At 40.7% G+C, this 19150-nt stretch overlaps 1 protein-coding gene across 2 annotated transcripts in view; it reads right to left on the bottom strand.

Moving 5' to 3' along the window:
• Positions 1-19150, bottom strand: part of COL25A1 (collagen type XXV alpha 1 chain) — a 337352-nt gene that overhangs the window by 11646 nt on the left and 306556 nt on the right. The window contains exons 23-31 of one of the 2 annotated variants that reach the window (XM_045537459.1): positions 18752-18796; positions 15233-15277; positions 14040-14120; positions 13052-13114; positions 12389-12439; positions 9981-10007; positions 6438-6518; positions 3841-3876; positions 2245-2298 (exon numbers count right to left, since the gene is read on the bottom strand). In XM_045537459.1, coding sequence (XP_045393415.1) covers positions 2245-2298; positions 3841-3876; positions 6438-6518; positions 9981-10007; positions 12389-12439; positions 13052-13114; positions 14040-14120; positions 15233-15277; positions 18752-18796 — 483 coding nt within the window. The remainder of the gene's footprint in view (positions 1-2244; positions 2299-3840; positions 3877-6437; positions 6519-9980; positions 10008-12388; positions 12440-13051; positions 13115-14039; positions 14121-15232; positions 15278-18751; positions 18797-19150) is intronic. The other variant, XM_045537458.1, reaches the window with a different exon arrangement.

The following is a 19150-nucleotide window of genomic DNA, read 5'->3' as shown; positions in this document are numbered from 1 at the left end:
CTTCTGGGAATGAAATATTAACACTAACACAGGGATCTGAATGGGCAACTTCTTTCCCTGGATTAAGTAATTCCCAAAGAATTTCTGAACCTCTCAAACATGACACTCTCTGTAGACTCCCAAAGCACTTCCAAGGCCACACGAAGAACTCAGGTGAGGGCAGGGAGCACCAGGTACTTGGAGGGCTGAGTAGTAATGCTGGTACTCATACATTTGCCAATTCTTGAATAACACCGCCTGTCAAATGCACGGTTTCTCTTAGGCCATTCTGATTTCATTCAGGCACTTTAACTTGCGTGTCTACACTGAGCTGTTATTCCAGAACGCCTCTTCTTGCTGATTCCTACTTCTTTAAAACTTGAAACTTTTCCAGGAGCGCCCAGATGGTGCCTCAATCAATTAACTTTGAGAATCACACTCCAGTTTGGCCCTCTGGGTGAGGGGCACTTGGACAGTCCTGACACATGATCCAGTGAAGACAGTTAACGTGCTGAGTAGATACAAGGGCAGCACTTTGCACTCCACGCCATCTGACTTGAACTATGCCTGCAAAAATTCTTGGCGATTTCATGTGCTCTTCTGGTTCATTCTGCCCCAGCCCTGAGACCTGATACTCTTGTGACACTGCGGAGCTGTCGGAAGTAGCAGCTGATTTACCAAACGGTGAACCCTCTTGAGCCCCGGGGCGTTTTGCCAAAAGACCGCCTGAGATTTGCTGCTCCAATTTTAGTACACGGGCCAAATTTCTTCGTACGATGCTTGAGAGCGAATCTGCGTCAGCCGTGTCGAGGCTCTCAGCTTTTAAATATTCTTAATTAAGAGGATCTTCAGAAGTTGTTGGTTTGATCTTAGAAATAAGACGATTGCAGGTTCCAGTTACGTAACCCTTTGGAATTCATCTGTGTATGGACGTCTTCATCACTGTACGCTCGGCCTGTATCCTTTGTCTTCACTTTGGCCTCGTTCTCTGGTTATTTCTTGCATAGATTTTTTTTTTTTCTCTGCAATTGGATTATAAACTCTTGTAGGTCAGGGAAAGCATCTGCTTCCTTTGCAGCACTGAGTATTTATTTTTAAGTATTAAAAAAAGGCTAGGGGTGAACAATTGGTTACAACGGTATTATCCAACATACCGGAGCCAATCAGCCACACAGGCCTTACCTAAGAGGGAGGAGAGTGTTTACCGTTCACACCAGAAGTAACATCATGCTTTGCACATAGTAGCATTTGAGATATATTTGCTGCATGAATGAATTCACTGTATAGAACACAGAATTATGGAAACGGAAGGCACGTCAAAGAAACCACCACTGGCCCCCTTTCTTTAAAGCAAATTATCTTCGACGGATGAAAATCTATCCAGTTTTAAAAAGACCATACATTTGCACGGTGAGTCATTTCAAGATTTTGAAGCCCTCACTATTAAAATGCTTTCTTTATATCCTGTCCTGTATGGCGGGGAAGTTGATGACACAGTTCCATTCAGATGTACCCAAACACTTCTGAGTTTTCCAAGGTGAGGAAAAGAAAAAGCGGGAGGAAAACAGAGCGAGGGAGAGAAGGTCTGGACGGATGAGCAGCTGCCGATACTGCACTCCATTTTTTTGCATCAGATATTTATCTTCCCTTCTGAATATCTTTTTTTTTTTTTTCTCCCAAGGATAGGGAACCATGGCCTAGCATTAGAGAGGTGAGTGAAAGGTTTTTGTTTTATAATGAACTGAAATTATTTCCTTATGGTGAAAGAAAAACAGCTATTCTTTAGCTTTAAAAAAAAAAAAGGAAGCATGTGTAACTGTGAGGAGAATACTAAGGTTTTGTAATTTCCTTTGGAAAAAAGTTGTAACTTTGAATGAATACAGTAGCTTTATATATGAAAGATCATCAACCTGAATACATAGTCCTGGGAATTTTAAGGCCATTGACTTCAACTTTCTGGACGAAGGCCAAATGAAAATATCTTCCTTATGGGCTAAGGAGGAATAATCCGAACTATTTATTTTAGCTATGTAAATGTATGCATTGTTTTCATTAAAGCAGCCATATTCTATTTTATACTCTGTGGTTTTCTTCTCTCAATGTTAGGATTCTGAATAGAACTTAAGATGGTATCTATTTTCACTTAATATTAGATAGCCCTTTATTTCTTCTGCAAAATGGACAGTTCAAGTTCAACTAACACGGAAAAGCCACGCTCTGTATTTTCTTTAGTACACAGCTTAAGAATTTTCTGGAGCAACTTACTCTTTCTCCTTTGGGACCTGCAGGGCCATGGGGTCCCATAGGACCATCTGTACCCTAAGAAAAGATAAAAATAAGATAACATGAGACATAACACAAGGGCTGCGAGAGTCGCAGTTATAATTTGTCCCGGACTTTTCCTGGGTGAATGATACCTTAGAACGTCATGAAGACAACTTGTCTCCTTTCAAAGCACTTTACACTCGGTTCTTTCAGGCCAGTGGTTTCCAGGAAACTCACACAAAAGGGATGAATTATGTAACTGCGTATTTCAATGACAGGTACACACAAGAAGCTGTATATCATATTTAGTTATATACTTACTTCCGGACCAAGTAAAACATCTTCACTTGGCCCCTATAATCTTAAGAGACAAATGTCACTGTTTTTCCTGTCACCTATTCCTGAAGCCCTCTCTGCACACCAACTGCCACTTGTGCCCAGCCACGCTCTGAAGTCTTGCTTTTAGCTATTTAAGAGGCTTAAACAGTTACACACGTGGAAAAAAAATTATTAAATAAATGAGAACAGTGTTTAACTGTTCAAACTCAACTTTCTGCAGCTCCCTCGGGAGTAGTGGGGCCCGCAGGGCAGGACTGATTCCTACAGGTTCTGCTGCAGTGGCTGAAGTCGCACACCGGGCAGCCGGGATGATTTAATGGCATAATTCCCTTCTGGCCTCCCAGTCAGTTCACGATTAGGATTTCTGTGGGAGGGGAGGTAATATCTGAAAGAATACAGGAACACTGAGGTCCAGTGAAAATGATGACTGCCCGAAGCAGGTTTTTAGAATTGAAAACCTGGGAATTTCTTTTCGATTCTTAAAAATGTAGCAAGGACTTCAAAGATATTTGCTCATTTTCAGGAAGACCATGATTAGATATTCAAAGAACTGATGATCATATTTGCAAATGTAGGAACTACTCCAGCACAATTTGCCTATAGTATTCCCATTTCCATTCTATTCTGGTTTCTTCTGTCAGAGCCTTGTGATGGAAAAGAATTCAGAGTTCCAGACTCGTTCTAACGTTGGTGAATTCACCTCCACTGATCTTTTTCTTACTGTCTGAATTCAAAGTTCACCTTCAGGCTTCTAAAGTACTATCTGTGGCTGAAGTTTAAGAGACGGAGCTGCTAAGAACCAAAGAAAAGACACAGAATGACAGAAGACAGACAAGTCACTTCTATGAGCAGAGATCTGAAAGTAGCTCCGAGGAGAAAGTGACATTTCTAGGATGGAGATAAACCTAAAAGGAAAAGCAGGTTAAAATAATGTCACATTATTTCACTCTCTGCAGGGGGCCTCTCTCACGGCATCGCAAGGAATGTCTACTGGTTGTGGGAAAATCTGCCTGGAATTTTGAGACAATGAAGCTAATCAAACTGGCCATTATCCTGGCAACTCATCCAGACTTGAACGTGGGCTTTGGACGTGGGCTCTGGCAGCGTGGGCTGCAGCCCTTCCCCCGTCCGCCGTCCCCCTTCCACTCTAGCCCCGAGGACCCTGTCATCCCTCGATGAGAGGACCCGGAGCAAAGGGGTCCATCCAGGATTCACAGCCGCAAGACACGTCAGAGCACGACGAGGGACTGAACTCACCCGGGATCCTGGCTTTCCGTCTAAGCCAGATGCTCCCTGCGTGATTGGGTTGGTGGCAGGGTTGGTGGTGGGGGGGGGGACACGAATGACAAGAACAGAGATTAGTACGAGGTTCTGATGACCAAATACAACACTTCAAGCAACATAATAGGCAGTCACAGGGCTCTGGGATGGATATCACATTGCTACACATTGTTAGTGTTTTTTAAAAGAACAAACCACATGACAATAAACACCCCACAGATGATGGCATTTTAATGACATTTCTAGGCGACAAATTCTTACTTAGAAATCAGGTTAATGGGATTTATAAAGTGGGCTGCAAAGTAGTTGCTGATAACAGTCAGAGGCTCATAATTTCCATATGAAACTCCTTCTCTAAAGACTGTACTACTCAGAATATATTTCTTTAGGTTCTGAAGAAAAAAATAATGGCAATCTCCTAAGAAAAGGCTCATTATAATAACCAATCAAATTTAGTACTTCAGAGGGGAAAAAAAGGGCTCTGGTTACACTTGTTAAAATAGTATTTATGTTCATCTTGAAGCATTTTGTCCGGAAAAAAAAATTTAAAAATAGTATTTATGGATAACAAATGCAGGGTTTTAACATGGCATGATGACTCTCCGTGGGTTTTACGTGAACAGTATTCATTTCCTGGGTTGCTCCTACGTTCCCACTAGTTGCCACTAGAGGGACTTCTAGGAACAGGAAAAAGCCAGGCAAAAATCGTGAGACCCAGCAAAAAATAACTCCCAAACTAAATCGTTCCTGATTCCTTCAAATAATCCTTGCATCAAAGCCTGAATGGGAAATGACTTAAAAATCTAATGTTGTTTTCGGGCAATGCATGCTTTTCTTTGAACTCTAGGCTACACATAAATAGTGTATGATTTTAAAACGGCATTTCCAATGCTTGTTTCAAGAATAAGCACAATTATTTCTTTGATATGTTTTTTTGTAGCTCAAGGCCCAGATATTTATTTATAGTCCTTTAAAAACATTGATTAGATCAAGAGTATTTAAAAAAAGACAATGCACTGGCCCTAAAAATTCTCTTGGCAAGGCTGCAGAACTATGTATCCCAATTTTATGCTTCAGATGTAGTCAATAATACAAAATGGAAGGAAAAATCTATTCCAGCTGCAAACTCTACCAATAATGCTATGCTATAAACATTTTGGGTATTTTTAGTTTTTTATTTTAAAATTCCTTCTGTATAATCCTATTATGATCCATACCATAACAGCAAAATACATCTTTAGTTAGCAATGATTACCACAGAAATGTGTATTGTTGTTTGCTTAATGCTAGCATAGGTAGATCTCTTAGCTACATGTTGCATAAAAATTATCAATAGCCTTAAATTTGAAATTAGGGCAAACGTTAGATAAATAAGACTGAAAGTTAAAATAAAATAGAAAATCCAAACTTTCTTTTGCCTTTTGGTACATTCTTCAGTCACCATGATTATAATATTTGAAAATAAATGGGGAAATGGTAAAAATTTTCTACCAATAATATTATATCTACCTAGAATGCTGAGTCACATTTGTTATAGATACTCCATGTTTGTGGTGCGTTGATCTAATTGATGTGACTTAACCTATATTCTAATATGAGTCTTATGTCAGCCATTCAATGAATAAATGCATATTGAACATCTACTCCGAGCATTTGCTATCAACGGGAATACCTTAGTACTTGTGGTAGGACCCGTGGGAAAAAGGAAATAAGTGACTGTCAAGTTTTTGTTTCCTCCTACATCTCAAATATGTGTATAAACTATTTACGACTAGTGACTTTATGTCGTATTTTACCAATGTAATCTATAATATTCTTTGTTGACTTTTATCTGCATTCACTGAACAGACAGCATATTCAAAGCTTGAAATGAAAGCCTCACATTCAATAATAATTTTTAAAAATCTCTTTTTAGTTCTCGTGGAAAGAAGGCTGGCATAAAATGTATGAAGGGGAGGACATCTCTTTTTCATTAAAAATAAAAATAAAAAACAACTGCAAAATACGTCTTCCATACTATCCACTATTGCCACAAGGACCTCACGACGGGGAGTTTTCCAAACAAACAACACAGAACATGTAGAACACAGCATGACTGATTAATGTCAGGAGCCACAGCACTGACCTCGTGCCGTCAGCGATGGCCAGGGGCATACCTGCCACACACAGAGGGCCACGGTTTTCGGTATATAAGGAGACAAAACAACTGAGGGAGGATTTTAAGCTGCACTAAATTATAAAAAGCTTTGGGGAGAAATTATGAAATAACGAGCACGATACTTTCTAAAGAGGAGGATGATGGGGAAGCATTCTTAGCCCTGAAAGAGGAAGGTTGGCATGTATGTAACTGAAGAATGAGGGAACATTTACAGCATTGTTCGTCATGGGGTCTTCCTCCGACACAAGAGCAGATGCCAGAGAAAACAAAACCGGGCTCAGCTCTGCCCTGACGTGATGTTTGCTAACTACAGAAATCTCAACAGTAAGATAGCTGCTGGCAAACCAGAGTTGTTACTTAGGGTAGAAAGAAAAATCTGAGATTTGCACTGAAATGGAAAGTTTTCTTTACTTACTGGAAGACCAAGGGGTCCTCTGTCACCCTTTTGACCTGGTTCACCCTTCAATCCTTTAACACCATTTAACCCTGGTTCACCCTAAATGCAAAAGCAAATGCCAATTTTGGTTGCTATTATGGGTGTTTAAACTGTGAGAGAAGAGAGCCAGTCTCTGAGATAGTTGCAGATTCCAGTTTTAGGTAACAGCAGAGTCAGGCTAGTTTGTCTTGCATCAGCTTGAAAATGAATTTAAAAAAATTTAAAAAGTTAATACACTGAAATTGACAATTAAATGATATTCTAGAAGGCAAAACTCCCAAGAAAGCGTGCTCCTTAACAATCAAAATACGTAGGACTGAATTCCTGAATCTTTGAGTCCTATCTCAAGGAAATTAGTATTATATTACATTGTTATGATCAAGCAAATTAAAGACAATCACAGTGAAGGATGCTAAAAGAGGTTCAGTAGGAAAAACCCACTCTGCTGGGATGGAAAACTGGAATATGCAGGATAGTGTTATAGACAGATATTTTAAGCCTTTAAGCATTTTGCCCAAGGGAATGAGCTAAAAATGTAGCAGCTGATGTTTGAAGTAATGCCATTTAGCAAGTCCTCAGTCACTGACACTGCCAAGTCAGGTCCCTACATGGATTAATCAAGAGTCGACAACAAATCGCCAATCCCAGAAGACAACATGAAGATCAAAGAACTTGAATGTAGTTTCACTGTCTGTCTGCCCGATGTTAGAATAAAGGAGGTATGGATTTAACTCTGGGTTGCATTACAAAAGCCATGGTAAATGATAAATTCTCTTGACTCTATTGTTTAAAAATCAAAGAACACAGTACACCTATTTTCCATCAGTAACAGCATGTCAGAGAGAGAGAAAGTTCTGGCCTCTACACTTTTCAGGCATAGACATTAATTTGTCAAGAAAGTCTTGAAGGACTGGAGAAAGGAGGATGAATTCAGACTCAGGTGCCCTGCAGAGAGTCTTGCTGCGTGGGGCCAGGGGAGGGGGAGGTCCCGCACACAAGGCAGAAGGGATTTCTAACCCGGGCAGAATTCACTCAGTTTGCCTGATGGTGAAGGTCAGTGTGGTGCTTGTGAAACGAGAAGCGTCCAGAGCCCCACCCAGTCCAGGGTAGCCAGTAATGGGTTTGTTTCTGTATTTCTGTATTTGTTTATTTTTGAGACAGGGTCTTGCTCTGTTGCCCGCGCTAGAGTGCAGTGGCATCATCACAGCTCGCTGCAACCTCAAATTTTCGGGCTGAAGTGATCCTCCTGCCTCAGCCTCCCGAGTAGCTGGGACTACACAGGCGCCATGCCTGGCTAATTTCTTTACTTTTTGTAGAGACAAGGTCTTGCTATATTGCCCAGGCTGGTCTTGAATTCCTGGCCTTAAGTGATCCTCCTGCCTCAGGCCCCCAAAGTGCTAGGATTACAGGTGTGAGCCACCATGTCTGGCCTTGAGTACCTTGAATAAGCCTCCCAGGCGATTCCCCTCAATAGGGAATTCCGGGAAACACTAAGCTAGATTCATCCATGGAATCACACTGAATACCTGAACTTTCAAAGGGGTCACAGAGTAATGAACACACTGGCACGACACAGTAAATTTTCAGGAGTTTGGAGACAGGATGTCCACAGTGTGGCCACCATAGCAAACCCACAGGTGCTGCTGTGGGGAAGGTGTGATCACAAGAATGCCACTGAGTCAGAGTCAACATGATACTGAGGCCGAGGCTCTAAACTCGAGATCCACGGCTCTGCACGTGTGTGCATGTTCAGCACGTGGTCTTGGGAGGACGAACGGTGGGGAAGCCTTGATAGGCTCTGAGACTCTTTGGTGGGGAAATAGGAATGGATAGAAGTGGGCATTAATTGGGAAGGACAGTTTAAAAACAGTTAAATCTAGTAACATAAAGGCCAAATTTCAATACTGGACCTAAATTGTCATCCTAGATCTGTCATGAACTAGTTGGGAAATTTGGGGCAAACAGCCTAAACTTCCTGGGCCTATAGTTTATCATCTATAAAATCAAGTTTGCTGTCTAGCATAGATAATCGACGAGGTTCTTTTCAACTGTATAATTCTCCGAAATCTATGACTTCAGTAACAACTGAAGCTACGTGGACAAAATAAATCACTGCATTTCAGATAATCACAAGGATCTTGAACATCTCCTCACCCTGTGGTGATGGCATTTCTGAATGACTCATGGAATTAAACTTAGTCTTGGTGGCTTGGCCCCTGGGTCATTACGATTAGGCTGGTCTTTGGTGGCATCTTAAAACCCAGCGAGAGCCTAGGAGTGGGAAGCACTGATTTAGTCAGGAGCGGGGAAAAGGCCCAGACAGGTGAAATAACCACCATGATCATGACGCTGACAGATGGGCTCTCTCCTCTGACCCCCTGAACAGAGCTCTACCCCCAAATTCTAACCTGTGCTTCTGGAACACAAGAACCGCGTGGGCCCGCAGGAACCCACCCCCAGAGGAGAGGCTGGGCTGCCTCCGGGTGTTCTGTCGCCTGGTGCTGACATCGCACCCACGTCTCCCCAGCCCCTGCCTTTCTAACGTCCCAGCTTACTACAGAGGTGCTGTCGGGAGTCCTTGCACCTTCTTGCAAGCAGCCTTGGGGACGAGCTACAGAATGTCTCTGTTCAGAGAAAAGCATCAAATAGCAACAAACAATAACATCTGACTTTGATTGGGCATCTATCAGCAACGATGCCAGGTATTTTGCTAAGTGTTTTAAAATCGTACCTCATTAAACGATCATGAGGCAAGTCACCCGGCTGGGTAAACGAAGGATGAGAGGGGGTCAGTAGTCTGCCCAGAGCTGAGGCTAGAACGTGGTCCTCGCCACGTGTGCTGCCTGGAAGGACGAGGGGCTTGCCTTCGGGCTCACCGTACTCCCCGGGATGGGCTCTCTGTCCACACGAAGGCAAAGACCAGCTGGAGGCCCGCCTCCCAATGCAGGCTGCACTAATTCCGACAGGGGGGCTCTTCTCCATTGTTCCTTTTTTAACCCAACGAGTGTAGAATACATGTAAGTAGTGTGACCATCTCCGCAGTACAGCGCATGGTGCACGCCGCCCCATTCTAGACCAGCGACTTCTGGGGAAGCTCAAAATTAGGGCGCTGGGTGGTCACAGCATTCAGGTGCAGGGCTGCTACACGGCAAGCAGTATCAACGAGTAACATCCAAATACACAACTAGAGACACCAGAAAAGTATCTGGACTAGTCTGATAATCTCATCAGATCCACCCTTAAATGGCTGACTCGAGTATATTATGATTAGTCACTTAAGCAGCTGACGTAGTGACAGAGGAAAAAGGCAAAATGAGGAATCATTTTTCTCCAGGTGATAGCACTTAAATTTGTTGTAAGTCGTTGCGTGTTGTGAGATTTAAACATCTGGATGCTTAAAGGCTTAAAGATTATCAACATTACTCCACAAATAAATCAAACAGGACAGACATGCTTCCGCCATGCTTCTCCGTGATTATCAAGGAAAGAGAAATCAAACAATCACGGGATTTGTGGGATTACCTTTGGTCCAGGGAGTCCATGGGGTCCCTGAAAATGGAAAACAGAGCTTTTAATTAAGAATTGATTCACCGTTTCCCAGCAGAAGTGAATATTATATCAAGTCACAAAAGAGATGTAAAACAAGAATCTTCTTGTTTGAGCTCTAGCTAGAGGCAGGCCAGTGGATGTTATTTAGTACCTACCAAAAGTTCCTTCCAGCTCTTGGATTGCTCTGTAATAGGAAATTCATTAGTAGCAATTCTGTCTGCTCTACACCTCTGCAGGGGACGGAGAAATCTGTCAGTGTTATATGGAAGAAGAAAATGGAAAAGAAAATATTTTGAACTCATATTACTCCTATTTCTCAAATTTCCATTTTAAAAAAAATCTAGATGGAATACGTGAGATGCTCCATGAGTTTAAATGGAATAGAGATAAGATGTAAAAGACAGAAATTTGCCAAAGAGAAGTCCCAGACTTTAAGTACCAGGGAAGAGACCTTTTCCATGAACTCCTCCAGATTGGAGGTGTTGAAGAATCTAAAGTAGACAGGAATACTCTGGTTTCCGTTCAGATCACATAAATCTTTTGCTTTTTAAAGGAGATGGGACGTGAGGAATTGACAGTCAATTTTGAGATCCTGTAGCATCATTTATGCAATTTAAGATTAAGGAAAAGATTCTAATACAGGAAGGCTAAGCATTATTATTTTGATTGCACTTAATTTTACAAAAACAAATGCTTCAGGGGTCTTATAATAATTATTTACCAGTGGAAGAAAGTGACAATGCATACCTGAATCAAGATAGAAAAAAGTCATGCATTTTGTAGAAAATCTCAATATAGAGACTAATTAGCCAAATTAAATTAAATTAACTAAGGCTACTGTGGATTGCTTTCAACTTTTCAAGTGAATTAAATAAACTATTTGTAGAGAAGAGTATTTAAATGTCCATCGGTAAAATCACACAACAGCAGGAAAACATTTTTGCCAAGCAATGCCTAGATATTTGTTACCTATGTCTACACTAGAATAATATTTTTCCTTTGGATAAGTTGTGGATAAACTTTTTCAGGAAACGGCTGCTATTTTATCAGGTATTCTTATTTCATTTTAATAATGGGTTAAAATTCCTTTCAACGAATTCATTTTATAATAAGAACAGGATGTAGCATTTTCTGATTTAACCTTCTAACTTAAAGTAGAGGAAGTATTAAAAAAAAAGTCAAAAGTATGCCATTGGCTTAATTCTTAATGAACCATTTGGTTTTAGGAAAATAAGGTCAATTATAATTGTGGTATGAAATAGAAATAGCAGTTAGGAAGAAGTGGGCAATTGTCTACCTACCCGCTGTGGTTTAGGCCATTCCAATGATGCTCTTTCTTAGAGCATAATGGGAGGACGTGTGATCACAGTTCACTTAATCCGCATTATTGAAGTCTTTTGGTCTACTGAGACGCCTTAGAGACGCATGTGACCTCATAGCCTGCTTAACTTGTCCCTATCTGCACCTGTCAAGTGTTCTAACCCTAACACGGCTGTCACGGGCTCAACATGTAGAGCATCATACTTCCTTAGTGACCGCCTTCCTCACTGGCCACAGGTTCCACGAGGGCAGGTGGCCGTCTCCGTTGGTCACTGCGGTCAACCCCGGGCCTGGCTCACTGAATCAGCCAAAGCACCGTAACAGTGAAAAGGAAAAGCTCTAACACGGTATGTCATCTGTGGAAACAAGCTTCACTTTCTTTAAAGAGACAAGGTACTGCCACACTGCCCAGCCTGTGCAGTGGCTGGTTCACAGGTGCCATCGAGGGACACTCGGCCCTGACCTCCTGGGCTCCCGCAGTCCTCTCGCCTCAGCCTCCCGAGTGGCCGAGACCACAGGTGCGGCCTCTGCACCCGGCTGACCTTCAGTTTTTGTCACACGATTTCGTAAACGTGCTTTTTTAAAAATGAACACATAACTCTACATATCTTACAGGGTGCAATGTGCTATTTCCACACACGCACACATAAATGTTCACATCGAACATTTCCTCAAAGCGTCTCAAAACTCAAGGTTTGTTAGAAACGTCCTTTCATGGCTACAGTTACCAATCTTACTCTGCCACTCGCAGACTAGAGCGGTGACCGGTGAGGACGGTTGGCCAACGTTCCTGCCATGAGGCTGGAGTACAGCTCGCCAGACCTGCCTGTCCTGCCTCAGCTCTGCTGTCACAGAACTGCCCTCTCTGCCCAGCATCTGTGACCAGGCGAGTGGAGGACCACACTGTGGAGTCAGCGTCTCTCTAAGCCCCTCGTGTGTTCTGTGCCCTCCGCAGACAGCAGCACAAAACACAAGCTGGCTGTGTGGACGCTGCACTCGCGCTTGCTCCGGTAGCACGTTCACAAACCAACAATCACGCTTTGGAGAGATGGGAAACTCACCATGGGGCCGGGTGGGCCGTGGGGACCCGGTGGGCCTGGGGGGCCTATGATCTGTATGTCCAAAAAGATAAACACGGATTTGGTTACTCCATTTAGACAAGGCAGTTCAGCTGGAATCTCGTGCAGGGCTTCTGCTAAGGCCGTTAGTGGTTGCAGAGGATACTGGAATAAGTGACGTGCCTGAGACTCTGGATTTAGAAATCCCTTCATGAGAATAAAAAACTTCAAAAAAAAAAATACGGTTGTTCTACAAAAGCCAGAACAAATCAGGAGCACATTTAAAAGGAAAGGAAGCAACTGATGAGCAAGAAATGTCAAAATGCCACGACCACTATTAAACTTCCAAATACTTCACTGAGCATGAGCAGGGCTCTAGAGAAAATAAAAAGTATGTTCTATACTCACAAAGTGAGTGGGAAAACCAGTGATTTTCTCCCCAGGATTGGACAGTCCTCTGAAAAACTGCTTCCACCTCGGACCTCTGAGATACTTTGTCTCTTACTGTACGAGGCCAACGGATACTTTTTCTACAGTTTGGCATACAGAGAGGTTCGAGGTCTTTCTACGATTGCCAAGCCTTCTCGCGGAGGTGGAGCTAGGCAAAGGACAGGTCAGAGTTTCAGGAGTTGCAGGAACCACGGAAACTGAGCCACGTGGACTTACGGAAGGACCCTGAGGACCTGGCATTCCGGAGTCTCCTTTTTCTCCTTTCATTCCGTTGGCTCCCTGCAAATAACCATTATGCAGAGGTAAGCACGTAAAGTTCTTTTCTTTCTTTTTTTTTCTTTTTCTTTTTTTTTCTGTTCACAGCATCAGAACATATAAAGTTATTTTCAAAGAGATAACTGAATTTCCTCTGGAAACCCATCCTTCTGTCGAAATTTTCTAGCATTATGCACATGATGTATGCAAGAAAGATTTATCTCTTTGCATTCTAGCCTAAAACAGCAACCTTACTAAAAACCCTAGGACTGCATGTGATACGTAAAATAAAATATAAAGCAAATAAAAACTAGGTTGGGCTTGATTGGTTAAAGTTATACAGTGTTAAATATATTGGGTTATAAACATTGTATCTTTTGTGGTGGTGCTCATTTTAAACAGCAAAGGCAAGTCTTTTAACTTAGTTTTTACTGACATTTATATACTTCCGTGCTTAGAAAAGATATAAGGCAATGAAGTTTACTACTTTTTTTTTTTTTTTTTTGCAATTTCTACATTTTCCTCTTCAAATTCTCAGTAAAAATTATGGGGGAAAACCATAAAAACACCATCCCATAGAATTATACACACAGAGAGCACTTTTCAGAGTAACTTGTTTTTTAATTATTCTATATTTTTGGCTGTATTTCTTTATTACGGTTTATTTTATAAGAACCAGTTACCACTATCTTATGCACACTAAATTAAAGTGACCAACCATATTAATCTTACTACCTTCTAGTGAAAATAATTCAGGAATACATGAAAGTTTACTTTATAATTTATTTGGTAACATGCTTTAAAATTTTAGTCTCCCAGTGGAGTAATTAACAATAATACATCAAATATTTCAAAATAAAAAATATTAGATGAACCACTAGATGAGACTGCAGTTAATAACTCTTCTGATGGTTTATCTTAATAAGAACATATAGAAGTATAAACATACCGGTAATCCAGGAAGTCCAATTCCTCCTTTTTCACCTGGCACACCTGGGTCCCCCATGTCTCCCTTTGAGCCTTTGAGTCCCTGCAAATGACAGGGTTTGCATGTAAGAAGCATAGTGACCCCTGATAAGAAATATAGTGACCCTTGATAGTTACAACCTAGGGAAAATAGAATTCCAGATCAATTTTGTCAACAAGTTGGTCCTCTGCTGAGATAATTCTTTTTTTAGATAGAGTTCATTTTTAGGTAGAGTTCTTTCCTTCCTTCTTTCTTTCTTTTTTTTTTTTTGAGACAGAGTCTCACTCTGTCACCCAGGCTAGAGTGCCGGAGCAGCAGCCTAGCTCACAGCAAACTCAAACTCCTGGGCTCAAGTGATCTTCCCACCTCGGCCTCCCAGAGTGCTGGGATGACAGGCGTGAGCCACAGCACCCGGCCGATTTTTAGGTAGAGTTATTTCTTACAGTAACCTTCTACATGCAGTCAACACTATTTCCCCTGGTAATGGAGGAGATTAAGTTCTATGAAGCCATTTAAATATGAAAAATATAAACTTAGATTTTGATGTCATTTCTCCTGATTTCATCCTTTTGCCTGGCAACTAATTTTATCTCATTCGTCCTGAAAACAACTTAATAGATTTAATTCTCAACAATATGTTATACATTTTAAATGAGGTCCCAGTGATACAGTAACAAAGGTGCAAACAAATTTCTCCCATCTGCAGCCACCGTACTCCGCTAAGTCCCCTGAACTGCATGCAGAAGTTCCGTCACCATCAGCACTCTGTGGTCCCGTCTACAGACGGGTAAATCATTTACTGTCCACGACTGTTCAATGGATGCTTAAAAATAGTTCCATTTTCTCAGTGTTCTTATTTTGTTCTCATGACATCTCTATGAGGTGAGCCAGAATGTTATTTTTATTCTCCTCTGAAGAGGAGTCCCGGATAGATTGACAGGGAGTATTAAGAACAAAGCTAAAGCATCCTAAAGCTTGAATGATTTTGCAAACAAAACTAATGCTTAATTTAAAACCAACTGCTTTTTAGCATTAATGTAATTTCTAGAACAGATGGTGGGGAAAAAAGAGAGGAGATCCTATATCAACACCCATGACTTTTGGGCTTTGAGCCTATAATAAAAGTAGCGATACATAATGATGCTTTAAATATGGCATATATCTTTAGAAATTACCTGCTCGCCATCAGCTCCTGGCATTCCCGGAGATCCTTGCTCTCCCTGTTAAGATAAAAAGTGATGCTTGTCTCCATTTATCATTCTATTGCACTAAACGAAAAACGATGCGAGTTGGTTAACAGTACAGTTTGACTTTCAGCAAATGCATGGTAACCCAAGGATACTCTATTACAGCACATATCTAAACTCAGTGAAATAATAATCTCCCTTGAAGATTATGTATAATACTCATATTTAGCTTAGGGGCAGTGTTTTCACTTTCTTCTCTGTAAGAGATGCAGGCTGAAAAATATGGTAAAAGAAGACTGACAGAGAGAATTTGACGGCTGACCATATCCTATAGCAACAGCCTATAGGCCCCAGTTAATTTTTTTCTCCATCTGTATGGTTTCTCACATTTTCCAATTTCAGTAAAAAGCAAAACAGAACAGTTAACCTAAGAAAAAATAAAACGCAAAGCCTCATGAATTTACAAGAATATTTTAATTGGCACGGTGTGAACAGTAGATTCAAATTCATGATTGTGAGTGTGCTATTTCCAGAAACGCCTCACTGAAGGATATAATAAATCAGATAATATCTTAATCCACATGAAGTTACTTTTGGGTCAATTCAATTTCCTATACGGTGCTGGGAATGAACTAAAATTTACTATTCGTATTATTATTTATTAGAATTTTTGACAAACTCAAAATATACAGATTTATTTTTTTAAACTAAAGACGTCCCATTAAAAACAAATTTACATTATACAATATGCCTCAGATGTATTTACATAACAAATGCTTAGTCACTTTTCAGTTTTGAAAGGTACTGAACAGATTCCTTGACAGGTTAAGACATTATTTTATATCAATGAGTCATTCATGTGGATTCCATTACAAACACCCCTGATTCGCACACTGTGGAAACTTCGTGAAAACAGCCCTTCTGAGTGTGGGGGACTGTCTCACAGACAGACTTCCAGTGGAGCTGACTTGGGGCTGGCTGTATTTTCTAGAACGGCTTGTTTGGTGATGTTGTAAACCATGATATTACAATGGGTAGAGCTCCTTGCCCTGGTAAAAACTTTAAGAGCCGTGGGCTACAGCATGAAATCTGAGCTTTGCAATGTTTAAGGAAGGCATGATCTTGTGGTTCTAAAGAAACGAAATAAAAAAGTGGGGGAAAGGGTCTTTTCTTATTTCAGATTTCCTGTTCTTTGTGGTAGCAGGAAAGTTTATTTTGCCACAAACAAGTCTGCTGAGGTTGGATGCACCTGGCCAAGCCCTCGTCTCATTCAGAGTCTGAATACTTGTCAGCACTGTGGATCCAATAATGATTGTTTTGCTAAGCTTTTCCATTTAAAATGTGACTCACAAATGTTTCAAAGAAAAGCATAATTCATGAGTTATTCATTTTTCCTTCACCCCTTAAGTGTGGTTGGTAAGAGGTACTTGACGTCTAAGAAATCAAACAATTCTTGTTTGACAAGGAAAGGAGGCATGCCAACGGAGTGAGTTCCCATTCAACCTGAGAGCGAGTCCTGGGATTAGGATAGGTTTTAGATTTGACTCGGGCTACATTTTGCTGTCTCTTGGCCATAGCCACATCCCACCCCAATTGCCCAAACCTTCTAAAGGAGAGATCATGGAAGCCGTAAAGGACTATCTCAGCTAACGCAAGATCTCAATTACAAGACCGTTGTGGGGTGGGCGTGGGAGGGATAATCGTACAGTGGGAAGGACGCCAAGCGTAGGAGGAGAGAGAGAATGACTAACCCCCTCCTCCACACCACTCGCGAGATATTCATCTGGCCAACTTTCCCCATCTTTCAGTTCCAACTCAAAGCCTTCTTGACTCCCAAGACTTAGAGCAGCCTTCCCGGGCACACGCACAGCACATGTGCTAATTAAAACACTTACTCTGTCTGTTAATAATTATGCCTTTACTTGCCTCTCTCCCTCGCTAGGCTGTAAACTCCTTGCTGAAACCTCTTACTAGAACCCTTGCCAGTTACTAGTCCTTATCACAGAGTGGAGGCTAACAATTACTTACTGAATAACTGAATTAATAAATGAATAGGAATTGGATTATAAAGCCAGGGGGATTTATAGGTTTTAGTGATACAGACTTTTGAGTGAAGTGGTCCTTTTTGCCTCTTTGAGTCAAGGCACGGGTACCTTTTGGGCTTCTGGGCTACAGAGAAAAGTTCTAGAAGCTTTTGAGGTTTGTAAGGAATGAGGAGTGTATTTAGCTTTGGGAACAATTTTGGTTTTGGAAACTTAGTCAAGTGAGGAGAGGAAGCAAGGAACTTAGACCTTGGTTGACTCTACACAAGGAATACCCTTGTAGGTTGCAGATACCCTTGTAGGTTGTCCAGTTCAGTTCACAATGATATTAAAAAAATAGAGATCCAGACAGCCTTGCTTACCAGAAATAAAGACTGTGTGTGACTGGAACATTTTTTGTGTGACATCTCTTAGGGAGACCAGAATGTGGTGGAGAAAGACACAGTTAGGAATCCTACACCTGACATTAATGTTATGCATGAAATCTGTTTGAAATTGGGATCTATGCTCTAAATATTAATACATCTCACATAGGCAAGGACCTCAGTAATATTTTACTTTATATTCCTTTATATAATGGAAAATAAATTTTCTATGTACTAGGTTTCTGTTTTTAAGTATCAGGAAAGAGTACAAAAGCTGATATGGGTGCATGTGTGTTATGATAGACTTAGCAAATAAACTGCTTTAAGAAGCATAAACAAAAGATGAATTTTGAAACCACTTGACTCTCCCACAAGAATCCAATGACAAAAGCCATATTTCAACACGTGTAGGTCAGTGCTGAAAAGCCAGAGTCCCTGGCCATGTGTCAATTGATCAAACGTGGCTGGATGACTAAGCTTTAGTTTGGAAGGATAAAGCTAACACAATCAACAGATTTAGACAGAATCAAGTAATGCTAGGTTACTACTCTTTGTAGTTAGTATGTTTCATTAGATAAGACTAAAATGGCAGAATGTCTGAATATATGTAATAAAGGAATGTGTCCAAAAAAAGACTCAAAAATGATTCCTAAAACTGTCATTTCTGAATGCATCATGCTAAAGCTTCCCTTGTTCTTTTTACTATAAAAGAATCGGAAGGAAGGATCATTCTCAGTGTCAAAGTAAGTTTCCTTCAATCCTCCTCTATTTAAATATTTTCTTTTTTTCATATACATTAATATTTCTTCACATTTATAAGTTCTATGGAACTTGTTTTTCTTTTGTTTAGTATTCTGTTTTTCTCAATGTCCTCCCCTAAATTTAATTTCTCTCCCTTCTTTTCTAGTTTTCCTTTCTTCTTTACTGATTTTCCCTCTTCCTTCAGTCTAAACCTCAATTCTTTCTCTTCACTCTCTGAAGCAATATTGCTGATCCCAGCTTTTCTAGCATTTTGTAAGATTGATTTTCAAGAACACATGCTTAACATGGGCTTGTCTGTATTGTATATGGTAAACGGAAACAAGCAAATAAAGAATAACCTTTGGCCCTTGTAGTCCTTGAGGTCCGGGAGGTCCAGGGGGACCCTAAATCAAGAAAAGGTACAATTTTAAAAAGTAGCAAGTATATATATTAACATTCATGCTTTAAATAATAAGCATATTACACACTTCTCTTATTTCTGTCAAAATCAGATATCCCCCAACATTGATTTGTAGTGGGGAAAAATTTTGCTAGTTATATAATTATAAAAACTACCTATGTATATACTAACATCAACAACACATTTTAGGTCAAACTAATACTGAAGGTGCTTTTGGGTTGATTCTGTAGATGATGTACAATTGCTGCTGTGCCCCAAATTCACCTTCTCAGGATGAATTAGCTTATTAATATTATCTGTGTTTCTAGAAACACTCCTTGCCCTTCCACCCCAAGGG

The sequence above is a fragment of the Lemur catta genome, chromosome 26, assembly GCF_020740605.2.
Source record: "Lemur catta isolate mLemCat1 chromosome 26, mLemCat1.pri, whole genome shotgun sequence".
Classification (NCBI taxonomy): domain Eukaryota; kingdom Metazoa; phylum Chordata; class Mammalia; order Primates; family Lemuridae; genus Lemur; species Lemur catta.
Note: the sequence above shows the minus strand (reverse complement) of the source record. Positions and strands in the feature narration are given on the sequence as shown.